At 40.0% G+C, this 17464-nt stretch overlaps 1 protein-coding gene across 1 annotated transcript; it reads left to right on the top strand.

The window, feature by feature from the left end:
- Positions 1-4985: 4985 nt before the first annotated feature.
- Positions 4986-5786, top strand: LOC149081007 (uncharacterized). The gene has a single exon (XM_089238280.1). The coding sequence runs from the start codon at positions 4986-4988 to the stop codon at positions 5784-5786; it is 801 nt and encodes a 266-aa protein (XP_089094406.1).
- Positions 5787-17464: the final 11678 nt, after the last annotated feature.

Raw genomic sequence — 17464 nt, 5'->3', positions numbered from 1 at the left:
GTTACCACAATTGCTACCCAAGTTAAACGTTGTATAAACATGGAAGTCGTATAACTGAGTGACGTATGAACGAGGTTACTCTGTAATTTGTAGATATTCCCTATTAAAAATAATCGTTTTTAAACTTTATGAAACACAATTCAACAAACATCGCAACTGGCCTCGATGCAGGGCCAAACTCTTCTGACATAGATTCATTATAGTTAACTCTTAATGCTCAAAATAAAAATTTAACAAAAATTCAAATTTTTAGCTTTGCTTACCGTTCTTTTGGGCTAGAACCGTAGGATTCATCCACGTGGGAATTTTTTCAGAAGCAAGGAAAAAACCCCTTGATTTGTTCGGACTGGGAGAGGGAGGGGGTTACTAGAGGGGCCGTGAGCGAAATCACGTGATTCAGTACATACGTCATTACAGCCATTTCGTGCAATACTTTTAGCGGGAAAACGCTTTAAACGAGAAATCTGGATGAGTATCAGTAATAAGAGTTGGCACCAGAGAGTCGCAGGACCCAGTGAGGATAAGGTAATGCGGGATGCACTGTATACAAAAGCTTGCAACAAAGCTGTCTCAGTATCGACCCGTCCACGAGTGTGGGGCCAGGACCATTCTTGTCATTTTTTGTCTTTTTTCCACACTATTAGTTCACTATAGAGGGGGTCCGCTGAAGAGCGCAGCCTACGGGCCCCTGTTCCAGGATGTTGGGGGGGGGGGTTCATGCGCTTTATCGGCAACCAGAGGCAATTTCACTGTGGAATACGTCGTCTGTTTACTCCAATTTTCATTCTATCCAGACATTATGGCCTTCTACGAACTGAAACAGCAGTGGTACAGGGCTACCCTTCTGTAGGTCCCTACACACGCTAGACGACTAGATAAGGATAATTCTAGTGGCCTCCCTTATTCTAGTGGCTATAACCCTGAGGACACACAAAATGCTAGTGCCCTTGACGTCTCAGTAGCCAGACCATTACAATGTCTTTTCCTCCTTCCTAGGAGAACGACTGCCATGAGAGCCGGGGGGGGGGGGCCTTGTACAATGTTCTTTTCTCCGTTTCCGGTTTTTTTTATCGTTTTTTTTCGTTTACTTGTACATGTGTATAGTTAAAAAAAATTTCAATGAGATCTAAGGTACGTAGTTCAAGATATCCGTCCATACGAGTACAAATTGATATGATTGATATTAAAGAGTCCTGTCTATTTTCCTATGGGATATATCTGAAAGAAAAAAAATCAAAAAGTTCTTTCCACGGGCCCCAGGGCTGGAGCCCTGTCAGCCCCCCCCCCCATGTGGGGACCATGTTCGCCGCAAACAACAGCAAGATTCTTGCTTATGGTTCCCCGGTCAAGAAACTGGATTTAGGTCTCCGGAAACCTTTTCCCTGGACATTTCTCGTAGCTGACGTCACTTCACCAATACTTGGAGTTGATTTTCTTAGCAACTTCAACTTAATCGTTGATGTGCGAAACCGACGACTCGATTCGCAAACATCATTACGGGTACTCGGATCGATCAAGCCCACAACACAACCTTCCGTCACTACCATTGGAGATTCTGAATACCATGCTATATTTCAAGAATTCCCAGATGTCTTCAACCCTTCACAGATAGGTAAAACAGTGAAACATGTGACGCGACACCATATCATCACTCGAGGACCACCGTTGGCTTCGAAGCCTCGACGTCTCAATCCAAAAATTCAACAACAGGTGAAAACCGAGTTTGGATTCCTTTTGGAACGAGGGATTATCCTCCCCCAAAAGCCCTTGGAGCTCACCGTTGCATATTGTGCCCAAAGCAGATGGTCCAAAGCAGTACGTCCTGTCGGCGATTATCGTCGTCTAAATAGTGTTACGGAATTTGATTCTTACCCGATACCACATATTCAAGACTTTTCTCAAGAATTGCATGGTAAGTCTATTTTTTCTAGACTAGACATCTTCAAGGCATACCATCAAATTAGCATTGCCGAAGAAGATATACCAAAAACCGCAATCACAACCCCTTGGGGTTTATTCGAGTATACAACATTGAGCTCCGGTCTCGTAAATGCCGCTCAAACTTTTATGCGGTTCATGCATGAAGTATTACGAGGTTTACCATTCTGCTATGTATATCTTGATGACATTCTATGCTTTTCTGAAAATGCCGAAGAACACAAAATTCATTTAAAACAAATATTCCAACGTCTTCAACAGTATGGCTTAGTTTTAAATGTGTCAAAATGCATATTTGGTGTTTCTGAGCTTGAATTTCTGGGACATGTGATCAAAACAACGGTATCACACCTCGTCCAGACAAAGTGCGGGCTGTACTCGATTTCAAACAACCGGAAACAATTGAGCAATTGCGTAAATTTTTAGGTCTCATAAATTTTTATCGCCGTTTCCTACCTCATGCAGCTGAGACACAAGCGCCACTGCATGATCTATTGAAAGGTTCTACGAAAAAAAGAAAAGACGAAACAATAGTTGTGTGGTCTACATCAACTTTGAAAGCATTTGAAGATTGCAAAAAGCTACTAGCTAATGCCGCATTGCTGGCACATCCATCTCCGTCTGCCCAATTAGCTCTGCACGTAGATGCTTCCGACTATGATATAGGTGGTGCACTGCACCAGGTGACGGACAATGGTCTTCAACCGCTAGGTTTTTTCTCACTTAAACTTTCACCCACCGAAACAAGGTATAGCGCATACGATCGAGAACTTCTTGCCGCATATTCTTCCATAAAATTTTTCAGATATATGCTTGAAGCTCGTGAGTTTATACTTTTCAGTGACCATAAACCACTGTGCTATGCGTTTCGACAAAAAAGTGAAAAATGTTCACCTAGACAGCTAAGGCATTTAGATTATATATCGCAGTTCACAACGAACATTTGCCATATTCCTGGATCGCAAAATATTTTCGCTGATATCTTATCACGCGTAACAGCAATTTCAGTTCCTGGACCTCTCGATTTTACTGCCATCGCTGAGCAACAAGAGGGGGATAAAGAACTAGAGGAACTTTTAAAGAGCAAATCAGCTTTGCAACTGAAGAAAGTATTTCTTCCAGACGCAGCTAAAGCGCTCTACTGTGATTTGTCAACAGGTGCTGTTCGACCTTATATTCCAGAAAAATTTCGATATGATGTGTTTTGGAATATGCACAAACTCTCACACCCAGGAATTGAACGTACTATTGATTTGGTCAGAAAGCGATTCATTTGGCCATGTCTAGCTAAAGACTGTGCTAAATGGACAAAAGTGTGCATACTATGCCAAAGATCCAAAGTGCACAAGCACACGAGATCCACGCTACAATCGTTTGTGGAACCTTCCCAACGATTTCAACACATTCATTTGGATATTATTGGCCCACTGCCCATTTCCGATGGATATTCTTATTGCCTAACAATGATAGACCGGTTTTCACGATGGCCAGAAGCGGTACCTATCCGCGACATCACAGCAACCACGGTAGCTGCAGCTTTTCTTTCCACCTGGATTTCTCGATACGGCACACCTTTGACAGTAACAACTGATCAAGGTGGCCAATTCGAATCGCAGTTATTCCGAGAGCTGTCCAAATTCATCGGAGCAAAACGGGTTAGAACAACTGGATACCATCCACAAGCAAACGATATGTTGGAAGAGTGGCATCGCCCTCTCAAAGCCGCGTTGAAATGCAGCCAAACCCATAAATGGACTGAAGCATTACCTACAGTTCTACTCGGTCTTCGGTGCTCTCTGAAACAAGATTTGGGGTGCACACCTGCAGAACTACTGTACGGAGAAACTTTACGATTACCTGGTGAATTTTTCCAAGCACGAGCTAATTCCAACTCAACTGACGCTTCCGAGTTTCTACAAATGCTGAGAACTCACGTCCAAACTTTCCAGCCACGACCAATCAAACGGCATGGAGGACATCCTACATTTGTTCACCATGATTTGAAAACTACTTCTCATGTTTTCGTGAGAACTGATAGGGTGAAACGTCCTCTGGAACAGCCATTTGAAGGAGCATACAGAGTGATCAGCCGGACCGACAAAGTGTTCAACGTGGACATAAGAGGAAAATCAGTGTCAGTGTCAGTCGATCGGCTTAAACCGGCATTTCTTGTGAATCCGACGGTGGAGCCGGTACCTGTATCTCCAAACGTACCAACTGCAGTTACGTCTGACGGACTCGCAGCTGATTCTGCTGTGAAACCAGTCAGAACCACTCGTTCTGGACGTACTGTCCACTTTCCAGATCGTCTACAGTGCTCGTGATCACTGATGCTACTCCATAGTACGCGATCACCTCTTATTACCCGTGATCACTGGGGAGGGAGTGTGTGGTGTCTCACGCAGACAACCCCCCAAGAGTCGGGTCAACGACCTCGAGTGTGTCACGTGATCCCGGGTACTGGAGACGACCGTCTGGAAAACAGCAGAGCAGAGAGTCACTGCACACGAAAGCGTGAGGTTCGAAAATTTCTATGCCTGTCTTATTTTTTCATTAACCCAGATAATCATTATGTTTAGGTCGTCGAAATAAATGTTTATTCCGATGCTGTGGCTCTGTGTGGTGACTCCGCAGTGGTGACCAGCGACGTTTAGGAACATTAACCATCAAAAAAAGTCCATCTTCATTGAAGATTCAATCTCATGCATTTTCGGAAATTTTCTTCTTTCCGAGCCTCCATTATGTCTGAGGTTATGACGACTAGATTCTTCCCTCAAACAGGCCCCTGAAGAACAGGCCCCTCTCACCCACGCATCATCCTCTGCTCTTCTTCTCTTCTGGTGTGACCTCCTCCTCTCTCTCTCCCGTTGGAGCTGAGCGATGGCGGAAGATAATGCTCAAGTTTTGAGGATTGGACTTAGATTACCTCCGTTTTGGAAATCCAATGTCAAACTATGGATTCAACAGTGCAACAGTGCTTTTCAACTCAGTGGAATCACTAACGATGACACGAAGTATGCAGCCGTGGTTTCTTCCTTGGACAGAGAATGCTTGTCTTTCGTCTCGGATCTGATATTAAATCCTCCGGCAATCAAGCCTTGTCGGATCTCCTCACAAAGGAGTTCGCCGCGACGGAACATCAAAAAGTCAAGGAACTTTTGAACGAGCTACAGCTGGGTGATCAAAAGCCAAGTCAACTGCTGCGAAAGATGAAAGAACTCTCCGGCAACAAAGTCACTGACGAGTTCTTGCGCACCTTGTGGATGCAACGCTTACCGCAAAATATTCAAGCAGTGTTATCGGTTTCCAGTGAGCCATTAGATCAACTTGCTGTCCTAGCCGACAAAGTGGCTGAAGTCACTACCCAAAATTACGTGTGTCGAATCCAGCCATCGTCGTCATCTCAAATTCAGTCGACTCCAGATCGAACCGATTCGACACCAGCCATCGAAACGCTCACCAAACAAGTGGCAGAGCTAACGGCTACGGTGAATCGACTCTCCAGAGGGAGATATCGTAATAGCTCCCAACAGCGACGAGCTAGGCGTTCAACATCTCGTTCAAGTCGAGCACGGGATATCTGCTTCTATCACAACAAGTTCGGTGAGAATGCTCGCTACTGCCGTCAGCCCTGTAAATACCAGAAAAAAAAACGACGACCTTCCATCATCGCTGGTATGATGGAATCGGGCAACAAATCCAGCAGGCTCTTCGTGATTGACAAAGTTACGGGTGATCGTTTCCTTGTTGACTCTGGCAGTGAAGTTTCTGTTATACCGGCTAAGAAAAATTCGTCAGCACTACATCCAAGTTTCCATTTGTTCACCGCCATGGCTCCCACATGCTAGTTGCGGGCCCCCAGGCCAGGATTTTTCGCGGGCCCCTCCCCCCTGAAAAATTCTGTGCACCTTCCTTGAGAAAAGATTATGGTGTATTTTTTCAGTAAAAAAAAAAAAAAAAAAGAAACCCCTTTCGGGAAGAAAAAAAAGTTGAATGCCCCCCCCCCCCCCCATGAGAAAATCCTGCATACGATACGGCATTTGTATATGCAGCAAAACATCGCTACAACGATAATCGATAATATAAATACATCTACAATAATATTTTTTTCAAATCGTGTTTGGAATTGCCTGGCTTAATGTTAAACTCTCAGTACAACGACATCATCTACTATGATAAACGCCTCTATAACCCGATATTTTTAGGAGAATTTTGAAATCGTTACAACAATATTTTTTATATTTTGTTCAAAATCGTTTCGAATTTAATTTTAACTTCGCCACTTGTTCTCGTTCTTTTGAAGACGTCTGATGACATCAATATTTTGCACTAAATGATCACCGAAAGCTAAAGTTATTTGTATTGCTATATTCTGTGTACGACACAAAAGCGCTATGCGGTAAGCTTCTTTACAGGGACAATACACATCTAAGTGAATTTTATAAATAAACTAATCAATTACAATTTTTTGTAACGAATAAATACATAAAAGCACATTTTACGATGATATTAACAATGCCGATATAGAAAAAATGACAATAACATAAATTTGATCACACGTGAGGATAACGTTACCTCTTTAATCCCTCTACCACAATATTTTTTTTTTGGTCCGTAGAATATTGTTATATCGAGGTTTCACTGTATATTTAAACTAAATAATAGAATATAATTGTGTGTGTGTGATAAATATTATCACATTTCGAGATATGATTATGTGATTTGTATATAATTTTACGCAATACTATAGAGCTCCCCTATGGGCCAGTTAAGAGAACGAATTGGTTAGGCGATATGGTTTTCCCATAGAAACTTGTGATTGCCGTAGGCGTATTGCCATTTTCACGAGGGTGGGGGAGTTACGTTCTTTTTTCCTGCAATAATTTTATAATAATTTTCTCTATAATCTCGGCTCTTGGGGGGGGGGGGGTTAGCACCCTGAACCCCCTTTGCATACGCCAATGGTGATCGTGATCCTTGGTCGGCAGGGCCGCAACTGGGGGGGAGGACAAGCAGGTATCTTGCCCAGGACCAGAAGAGTGCGCAAAATTTGAAATTTATTACACACACACACACACATATTACAACATATAATACAGACGCAATATACAAAAAAAACCATATATATTACCATTTATATATTAGCCCAAGGGATTACATAATCCGTCCAGGGCATATTGATAGTGTAGTATATATTGGGGTTGACAACAGACCAATGGTGTATATAATTAAGATATAATATTGTCCTCGCATTACATTCGTAAAGAGAGAAAAAAAGATGCATGTATATGGGATTATTATTCAATTGTGTTGATTTTGTTTATGAGTAGTTTTTTGAATTTGTGTAGTGATTTTTCCGCTTTTATTTCGTTATTCAATCTATTATATTCTTTAGGTGCTACGTATATGAATTATTTTTGTATTATGGTTTTGTTTGGCTTAATTATGGCGTATTGAATTCCGTGTTGTCTTGTTTGTCTCTGCTGGTGTTTAATTCTGAACCAATCGGGATTTTTCTGAATAAAGAATAATATTTTGTAAAGATAGAGTTTATTGATGTTAAATCTATAATCATTGTGACAGTCTTGGATTATATTTATTTTTTCAGATATATTATTCACAACTTTTCTCAGAGTGTTTCTTATTATATTTATATTTGAGTCATAATCACCGCCCCATACCGATATACCATATTGTATGACTGGTTAAATCCATGCGAAGTAAATAGTACGAAGAAATTTAGGGGATATAATATTTTTCAAGCAGTAAATCCTGGTATTGATGTATTTTAGTTTATTGCTTACTGTCACCGCTTGAGTCTTCCATTTAAGGTTTTTATTAAAAACGATTCCTAGATAGTTTATTTCATCGGACTCCTTAATTTCAGTACAGCGACACTCATTGCGTGAGCAATGACCTACATGATATTGTATTGTTATTGGTTCTATATTTCCGTTATTATATAATTGAAAATGCATAAATTTAGTTTTATTTAAATTAAGGGTCAATTTATTATATTTTAGCCATTGTGAAATTATTGTCATATCATTTTCAGCTTTACATTTAAGGTTTAGGTTATCATTATCGGAAATGAAGAGCACTGTGTCATCTGCATAACTAATAATATTTCCATTCAGTTGTAGGTGATGTATGTCATTTACATAAATCAAAAAGAGTATCGCTCCGAGTACCGATCCCTGTGGGACACCGCTTACTATTTGCTTAAAAGATCCTATTTCATTTTTAATTTTAATTGCCTGTTTTGTGTTCGTTAAGTAGCTTTTAAACCAGTCGTGTATTTTTCCTCTTATACCAGCCTTATTAATTTTGTCCAGAAGTATTTTATGGTCAACGCTGTCAAATGCTTTACGTAAATCCAAAAAAGCAGCAAAGGTTTTTTTATTGTTATTGACATTCTTGTAAATGTATTCAGTGAGTTTTAGAACTGCCATTTCTGTGTTTTTATTTTCAAGAAATCCAAATTGGTTTTTTGCAAAGTAAGAGTTAGAGTTGAGGAAATCCATAATTTTCATTTTCATAACCCGTTCTATGACTTTAGACATAATTGGAAGTATCGATATTGGGCGATAATTATTATAATTATTAATATTTCCAGTTTTGTGAATAGGTCTAACAATGGCATATTTAAGTTTTTCAATAAAAGTACCTTCAGTAATTGAAGTATTGATTATATGTGTTATGAACCGCAGATGATGTTTACAGACTATATTTAGCATTCTAGCATTAATGCCATCGTATCCAATTGCTTTGTTATTATTTGATTTCATAACTATATATTTAACATATTTTTCTTCTACTGGAGTAAAAACCATAGAATTAATTTGGTTATAAGACATTTGAATTGGACAATGATCGTTATCAGTGTCTGTCTCATTTGATTCATTGCTGACAACATTAATAAAATAGTCATTCATTTTTTCTACCACAATACCGAGATCTTCATCAGTGGGTATCTTTATTATTTTCTCATTTTTATTTATTAGGTTGTTAATGATTTTCCATTGCTTTTTTTGTATCGTTTCCACAAGCATTAAATTTATTGTAAAAATATTCCTCTTTGGTACATCTAATCTTTTTTTTCAGCATTTTTTCATAATTTTTGTATTCTAACCTGGCTTCTTGATTATGTGCGTTTCGCTTGAATTTTTTATATAATTTCTCTTTAATATCAATCATTTTTTTTAGTTCAACCGTTATCCATTCATTTTTCTTTCCATTTTTATTATTTTTAATACTTTTCATCCAGAAACAACGGTGTTTGTAGATGATATCAATAAATATTTCGTATAATATATTCACATTTTTCTCCGAGAAAACATTTTCATTCACTTTACAATTTTTTATGCAGGTCTCAAAGTTTAAATAATCAACCCTATCAATGTTGTTCTGCTCATGAGTTTCAGATTTTGTAATTTTTGTTTTTTCAGCATTATAACCATTTAAAAGTAATGGCCAGTGATCAGTTATATGAATTTTGGCTATTGCAGTTTTATACTGCCAGTTTAATTTCGAATTTCTTATATATATATGATCGATGCACGATGTTGATCATGTAGGCGTATTAGTATAAGACAAAAATCCATTTTTCGCCATCATGCCTGTTAATTCCTCCGTTTCATAGTTTATTTTTAAGATATCAATATTGAAATCTCCCATACAAATTACATTTTGATATTTTATATTGCTAATAATGGATTCAAATTCGATTACGAATTGCATTGGTTGGAAATCATGTGCTCTATAAATCAGTATTATACACAACTGGAGATTAGAATCATATGAACAAGTTATTTCTGCTGTATTCATATGCAAATCGATTTTTTGTACAGCATGAGCATTTCTTATGTATGCTATTACTCCTCCGGATTTATTCCTAGTTCTTGTCTCACAAATAATATAATACCCGGGTATTTGATATAAATCTATTTCATCATTTTTTATCCAAATTTTACTTAATAAGATATAGTCGAATGAGTAATTTATTTATTTTTTTATTTCGGTGATCCTTGGTCGGCAGGGCCGCAACTGGGGGGGGGGGGGACAAGCAGGCATCTTGCCCAGGACCAGAAGAGTGCGCAAAATTCACCTTTTATAGCCTCTTCTTCAAAATTACAGGGAGGGGGGATGTCAAAATATGTGCTTACCTCAGCTGATCAAGCATTTAGTTGCGGCCCTGATGGCTAGTGTTCAATGTCAAAGTCTCTCGATTAACGATAATACCTCTGTTATGGTATTTTTCTCCGTCCGCAGAATATCGTTCGTTATATCGAGATTTCACTGCAATTTTATCATGAATAATACTAGCTACAATACCCGTTGTTTTACCCCGTGTACCCGTGTTACAATACCCCGTGTTTTCTTCATTTATTGGGAGGATTGGAAAAGTGACAAACCATTACAAAGGAATAAATATATAATACTGGCAGGATTAAAGAAGTGACAAGCCATTGTAAAAGCACGTGTCAAACGCATTACTAGGGAACCACGGTAACCAAAGTAAACATTCCGAAAGTGATTGTTGAGGCCCAGAAACCATTGTTGCCCGACGATTTTTCGTCTATTTCGGGTATCTGCCCTTCTCTGACGAACTTTTAAAGTAGCCTATCGTTCGATCCGGGCCCTGTTTGGTATATATCCAAATTTTGGCGACGATCGATCTAAAATTGTGGATTTGTATAGAGAACATACACACAGACAGAAAATCAAGTATATATATAGATATATATGCACAGTATAAAATTTTTTCTCTCAGATGAGATATCCACACCGCATCTCTATAGTTTCGTTGTTCACCAAACAAGCAAGTATACTCATACTACACCAAATGAAACTACTGTAGAATCTTTACACATGACGAACCAGTTTGAAACGTGTTTTACACAAAACAAAATTTCTATCCAAACGTTTAACTTCAATTTAGAACATCAAAGATTATTCCTATAACGCACGGGTTCTCAAACTGTGCGCCTTCTTTGTCTTTGTCATGGTGTGAGGTTTTCGAAAATATTCTTTGTTAAACAGCTCTGGAGAGCCGGTGGAGCTCGCGGATAAGCATTGAATAGTGGGAAAGAGCGCCTCAGGTGGAAAAAGTTGGAGACGCCCTGCTCTAACGTGAAGTTGTTATTCCATGCAATGATTTTTTTGATAAAACGAAGCGATTCCGTTATTCCATGCGATTCCCTAAAGGCGTGCAAAAAGAATAAATAAATTTAGGGAATTAAAGAGTTAAAGTAATAATACTGAAAACTATTTTCATTGGCCTTTTGGTTGAAGCACCGGCCTGAAAAATTGAACTGAAATAATTTAAATATTTATGTTCACTTCATCTATTCAACTGAGCAACTTTACAATTCTGTTACAGTCGTTTATACGACGTTCAAGAGGCCGAGTCAAAACGTTTTATGTATAAGTCGAAGTGAATAACAGCCTTTTTAAAAAATTTTCGCCCCCCCCCCCATACATATAAAATGTTATAAAATTTTACGTGTTTAATTGCATTCCAATTCTGTTCTAAAAAAATATTTCATACTTCAGAGGAAATTAAATCACATTTCAAATCATTTAAAGAAATCAAATTTAGCGCAACACACATTACCTTTGGGACACGACATTGGGTACAACAAAATCTTCTCGACTTGCAAAAATTTCCCCATCTTGGACTTTTTTTTTGGCAGTAAATGATTTTCAATCAGGAGGTTGCTCTTTGGTTGTTTCTCTACTTTATAATCGTTTCAAAAATGTGAAACCAACATATTCAACTGGTTTGCAAGCAGGGTCGTCATTTCAACTTTCTCCGGGGGGGGGGGGGGGCGGTCAAAACACATGTACTCAATATATGTATATATGTATATATACCATTTTTAATGTATGTTCAAAAGCCGGGGGGGGGGGCTTTTGTTCCCCCCCCCTAAATGACGGGCCTGTTTGCAAGATGAACTTTCGTTATCAATTTAAAATTCTTGTTGAATTCGTCCAAAATTTCAAGTTTTTTTAGAGAGAGCGTTTTTTGTTTTTCCGACTTTACGAACGACGAATTTGACAGTCAGCAAGCAGTGCCGTCTGAACGCATGGACCCACCCGAGCACGGCCCGGGGGCCTCAAGAGAAGAGGGGGGGGGCCTCACAAAAATGGGATGTAATTGAAATTTTCGAGAATTCTCTAGGTTGGGCCTCGGAAAAATCAATTGGCCCTTAGGCCCATGATGCTCTTAAGACGGTCCTGTCAGCAAGCAAAACACCACATCGAAAGAAAGTTCTACAGGAAATGATCGATAGAATTTACTGTGCATGTGTTCCTATTTTCGGCAGACCTGCACCCCCCAAATGCTTACAGTAGATTTTCTCACCCTCTCGGGATAACGTTGAAAACATAGGAAGAGAAAAAATTCTGAAAGGTCATATGGCCGTCAAAACAATTGAAACCCATTTCTTCGGGACTCTCCAGATCCGCGTATTCTCAGAAGGAGGCAATAAACAAATCACCTAACTGTCCACTCTAAATGGTCATCAGCCATCTCACTGGCAATTTTCGTATACGTCAGCAATCACCCTAGAATTTATGTCTTTTGCGGTGACAATATGCTAGAACTGTTGCAGCAACGCTTTTTCACTGCATACAAAAATTTTGTGCGCATTTGATGGATATAAATTACGTTTTTATTTTTTCAAAAGTTTCCGAGTTTTAGTCGAAGTGAAAACGTCGAATAATTGAGGTTTTACGTTAAATAAATGAATGAAATATTTTAACATTAAAATGTATTGTTACCACAATTGCTACCCAAGTTAAACGTTGTATAAACATGGAAGTCGTATAACTGAGTGACGTATGAACGAGGTTACTCTGTAATTTGTAGATATTCCCTATTAAAAATAATCGTTTTTAAACTTTATGAAACACAATTCAACAAACATCGCAACTGGCCTCGATGCAGGGCCAAACTCTTCTGACATAGATTCATTATAGTTAACTCTTAATGCTCAAAATAAAAATTTAACAAAAATTCAAATTTTTAGCTTTGCTTACCGTTTGTTTGGGCTAGAACCGTAGGATTCATCCACGTGGGAATTTTTTCAGAAGCAAGGAAAAAACCCCTTGATTTGTTCGGACTGGGAGAGGGAGGGGGTTACTAGAGGGGCCGTGAGCGAAATCACGAGATTCAGTACACACGTCATTACAGCCATTTCGTGCAATACATTCAGCGGGAAAACGCTTTAAACGAGAAATCTGGATGAGTATCAGTAATAAGAGTTGGCACCAGAGAGTCGCAGGACCCAAGGAGGAAAAAGTAATGCGGGATCCACTGTATACAAAAGCTTGCAGCAAAGCTGTCTCAGTATCGACCCGCCCACGAGAGTGGGGCTGGCGGAGCTTCAGGCCTGGGGCCAGGACCATTCTTGTCATTTTTTGTCTTTTTTCCACACTATTAGTTCACTATAGAGGGGGTCCGCTGAAGAGCGCAGCCTACGGGCCCCTGTTCCAGGATGTTGGGGGGGGGGGGGTTCATGCGCTTTATCGGCAACCAGAGGCAATTTCACTGTGGAATACGTCGTCTGTTTACTCCAATTTTCATTCTATCCAGACATTATGGCCTTCTACGAACTGAAACAGCAGGGGTACAGGGCTACCCTTCTGTAGGTCCCTACACACGCTAGACGACTAGATAAGGATAATTCTAGTGGCCTCCCTTATTCTAGTGGCTATAGCCCTGAGGACACACAAAATGCTGGTGCCCTTGACGTCTCAGTAGCCAGACCATTACAATGTCTTTTCCTCCTTCCTAGGAGAACGACTGCCATGAGAGCCGGGGGGGGGGGGCCCTTGTACAATGTTCTTTTCTTCGTTTCCGGTTTTTTTTATCGTTTTTTTTCGTTTACTTGTACATGTGTATAGTTAAAAAAAATTTCAATGAGATCTAAGGTACCTAGTTCAAGATATCCGTCCATACGAGTACAAATTGATATGATTGATATTAAAGAGTCCTGTCTATTTTCCTATGGGATATATCTGAAAGAAAAAAAATCAAAAAGTTCTTTCCACGGGGCCCCCCTGACTCCCGGGCCCCAGGGCTGGAGCCCTGTCAGCCCCCCCCCCCATGTGGGGGCCATGTTCGCCGCAAACAACAGCAAGATTCTTGCTTATGGTTCCCCGGTCAAGAAACTGGATTTAGGTCTCCGGAAACCTTTTCCCTGGACATTTCTCGTAGCTGACGTCACTTCACCAATACTTGGAGTTGATTTTCTTAGCAACTTAATCGTTGATGTGCGAAACCGACGACTTGATTCGCAAACATCATTACGGGTACTCGGATCGATCAAGCCCACAACACAACCTTCCGTCACTACCATTGGAGATTCTGAATACCATGCTATATTTCAAGAATTCCCAGATGTCTTCAACCCTTCACAGATAGGTAAAACAGTGAAACATGTGACGCGACACCATATCATCACTCGAGGACCACCGGTGGCTTCGAAGCCTCGACGTCTCAGACCAAATCCAAAAATTCAACAACAGGTGAAAACCGAGTTTGGATTCCTTTTGGAACAAGGGATTATCCGGTCCTCCAAAAGCCCTTGGAGCTCACCGTTGCATATTGTGCCCAAAGCAGATGGTACTGTACGTCCTGTCGGCGATTATCGTCGTCTAAATAGTGTTACGGAATTTGATTCTTACCCGATACCACATATTCAAGACGTTTCTCAAGAATTGCATGGTAAGTCTATTTTTTCTAGACCAGACATCTTCAAGGCATACCATCAAATTATCATTGCCGAAGAAGATATACCAAAAACCGCAATCACAACCCCTTGGGGTTTATTCGAGTATACAAGATTGAGCTTCGGTCTCGTAAATGCCGCTCAAACTTTTATGCGGTTCATGCATGAAGTATTACGAGGTTTACCATTCTGCTATGTATAACTTGATGACATTTTATGCTTTTCTGAAAATGCCGAAGAACACAAAATTCATTTAAAACAAATATTCCAACGTCTTCAACAGTATGGCTTAGTTTTAAATGTGTCAAAATGCATATTTGGTGTTTCTGAGCTTGAATTTCTGGGACATGTGATCAAACCATCGGGTATCACACCTCGTCCAGACAAAGTGCGAGCTGTACTCGATTTCAAGCAACCGGAAACAATTGAGCAATTGCGTAAATTTTTAGGTCTCATAAATTTTTATCGCCGTTTCCTACCTCATGCAGCTGAGACACAAGCGCCACTGCATGATCTATTGAAAGGTTCTACGAAAAAAAGAAAAGACGAAACAAAAGTTGTGTGGTCTACATCAACTTTGAAAGCATTTGAAGATTGCAAAAAGTTACTAGCTAATGCCGCATTGCTGGCACATCCATCTCCGTCTGCCCAATTAGCTCTACACGTAGATGCTTCCGACTATGCTATAGGTGGTGCACTGCACCAGGTGACGGACAATGGTCTTCAACCGCTAGGTTTTTTCTCACGTAAACTTTCACCCACCGAAACAAGGTATAGCGCATACGATCGAGAACTTCTTGCCGCATATTCTTCCATAAAATTTTTCAGATATATGCTTGAAGCTCGTGAGTTTATACTTTTCAGTGACCATATACCACTGTGCTATGCGTTTCGACAAAAAAGTGAAAAATGCTCACCTAGACAGCTAAGGCATTTAGATTATATATCGCAGTTCACAACGAACATTTGCCATATTCCTGGATCGCAAAATATTTTCGCTGATATCTTATCACGCGTAACAGCAATTTCAGTTCCTGGACCTCTTGATTTTACTGCCATCGCTGAGCAACAAGAGGGGGATAAAGAACTAGAGGAACTTCTAAAGAGCAAATCAGCTTTGCAACTGAAGAAAGTATTTCTTCCAGACTCAGCTAAAGCGCTCTACTGTGATTTGTCAACAGGTGCTGTTCGACCTTATATTCCAGAAAAATTTCGATATGATGTGTTTTGGAATATGCACAAACTCTCACACCCAGGAATTAGACGCACTATTGATTTGGTCAGGAAGCGATTCATTTGGCCATGTCTAGCTAAAGACTGTGCTAAATGGACAAAAGTGTGCATACCATGCCAAAGATCCAAAGTGCACAAGCACACGAGATCCACGCTACAATCGTTTGTGGAACCTTCCCTACGATTTCAACATATTCATTTGGATATCATTGGCCCACTGCCCATTTCCGATGGATATTCTTATTGCCTAACAATGATAGACCGGTTTTCACGATGGCCAGAAGCGGTACCTATCCGCGACATCACAGCAACCACGGTAGCTGCAGCTTTTCTTTCCACCTGGATTTCTCGATACGGCACACCTTTGACAGTAACAACTGATCAAGGTGGCCAATTCGAATCGCAGCTATTCCGAGAGCTGTCCAAATTCATCGGAGCAAAACGGGTTAGAACAACTGGACACCATCCACAAGCAAACGGTATGTTGGAAGAGTGGCATCGCCCTCTCAAAGCCGCGTTGAAATGCAACCAAACCCATAAATGGACTGAAGCATTACCTACAGTTCTACTCGGTCTTCGGTGCTCTCTGAAACAAGATTTGGGGTGCACACCTGCAGAACTACTGTACGGAGAAACTTTACGATTACCTGGTGAATTTTTCCAAGCACGAGCTAATTCCAACTCAACTGACGCTTCCGAGTTTCTACAAATGCTGAGAACTCACGTCCAAACTTTCCAGCCACGACCATGCCAAACGGCATGGAGGACATACTACATTTGTTCACCATGATTTGAAAACTACTTCTCACGTTTTCGTGAGAACTGATAGGGTGAAACGTCCTCTGGAACAGCCATTTGAAGGACCATACAGAGTGATCAGCCGGACCGACAAAGTGTTCAACGTGGACATAAGAGGAAAATCAGTGTCAGTGTCAGTCGATCGGCTTAAACCGGCATTTCTTGTGAATCCGACGGTGGAGCCGGTACCTGTATCTCCAAACGTACCAACTGCAGTTACGTCTGACGGACTCGCAGCTGATTCTGCTGTGAAACCAGTAAGAACCACTCGTTCTGAAAAACACGGACAATGTAGTCGTTAAAATGCTACCCCGGGCATTGCACTTCTATATTTCATAAACTGGCACTTATTCAACGCTTATCTGGTTTCGTTTTCAGCTAGATGCAATGCATCAAAAATTACACAGATTCTTCTGCAAATTATTCTATCCAACGCAATCATAGATTGAATTTTATAGACAAAATATTTCTTTACATATTATTAACATGGTAATTTTTTTTTTTTTGCCACCAGCAATAATGAATGTAAATAGCGTGTTGAGCAGAAAGTCTGCTGTTAGAACCAATAGCTTAAATAATGATTTAATTTAATACAAAGAGCATGTTTACTTTGTCTGAGGCCACCCCATAGATAGGGAGTGTTTTTCGAAACGTACTTCGAGACAGAGAAATGAAAATGCTTTGATTTAGTACAGTATTATACAAATGCAGGAATCTTTCTCTTCTTCGAGATGTGGAGTTTTTCGACAAAAAGAGTT

The sequence above is a fragment of the Pholcus phalangioides genome, unplaced genomic scaffold (genome assembly GCF_987345545.1).
Source record: "Pholcus phalangioides strain wild (caught in Gottingen) unplaced genomic scaffold, Ppha-v1.0 ptg000010l_1, whole genome shotgun sequence".
Classification (NCBI taxonomy): Eukaryota; Metazoa; Arthropoda; class Arachnida; order Araneae; family Pholcidae; genus Pholcus; species Pholcus phalangioides.
Note: the sequence above shows the minus strand (reverse complement) of the source record. Positions and strands in the feature narration are given on the sequence as shown.

Coding starts and splice junctions, on each gene's coding strand:
- LOC149081007 (XM_089238280.1), top strand. CDS start 4,986: ATGCTTGTCTTTCGTCTCGGATCTGATATTAAATCCTCCGGCAATCAA.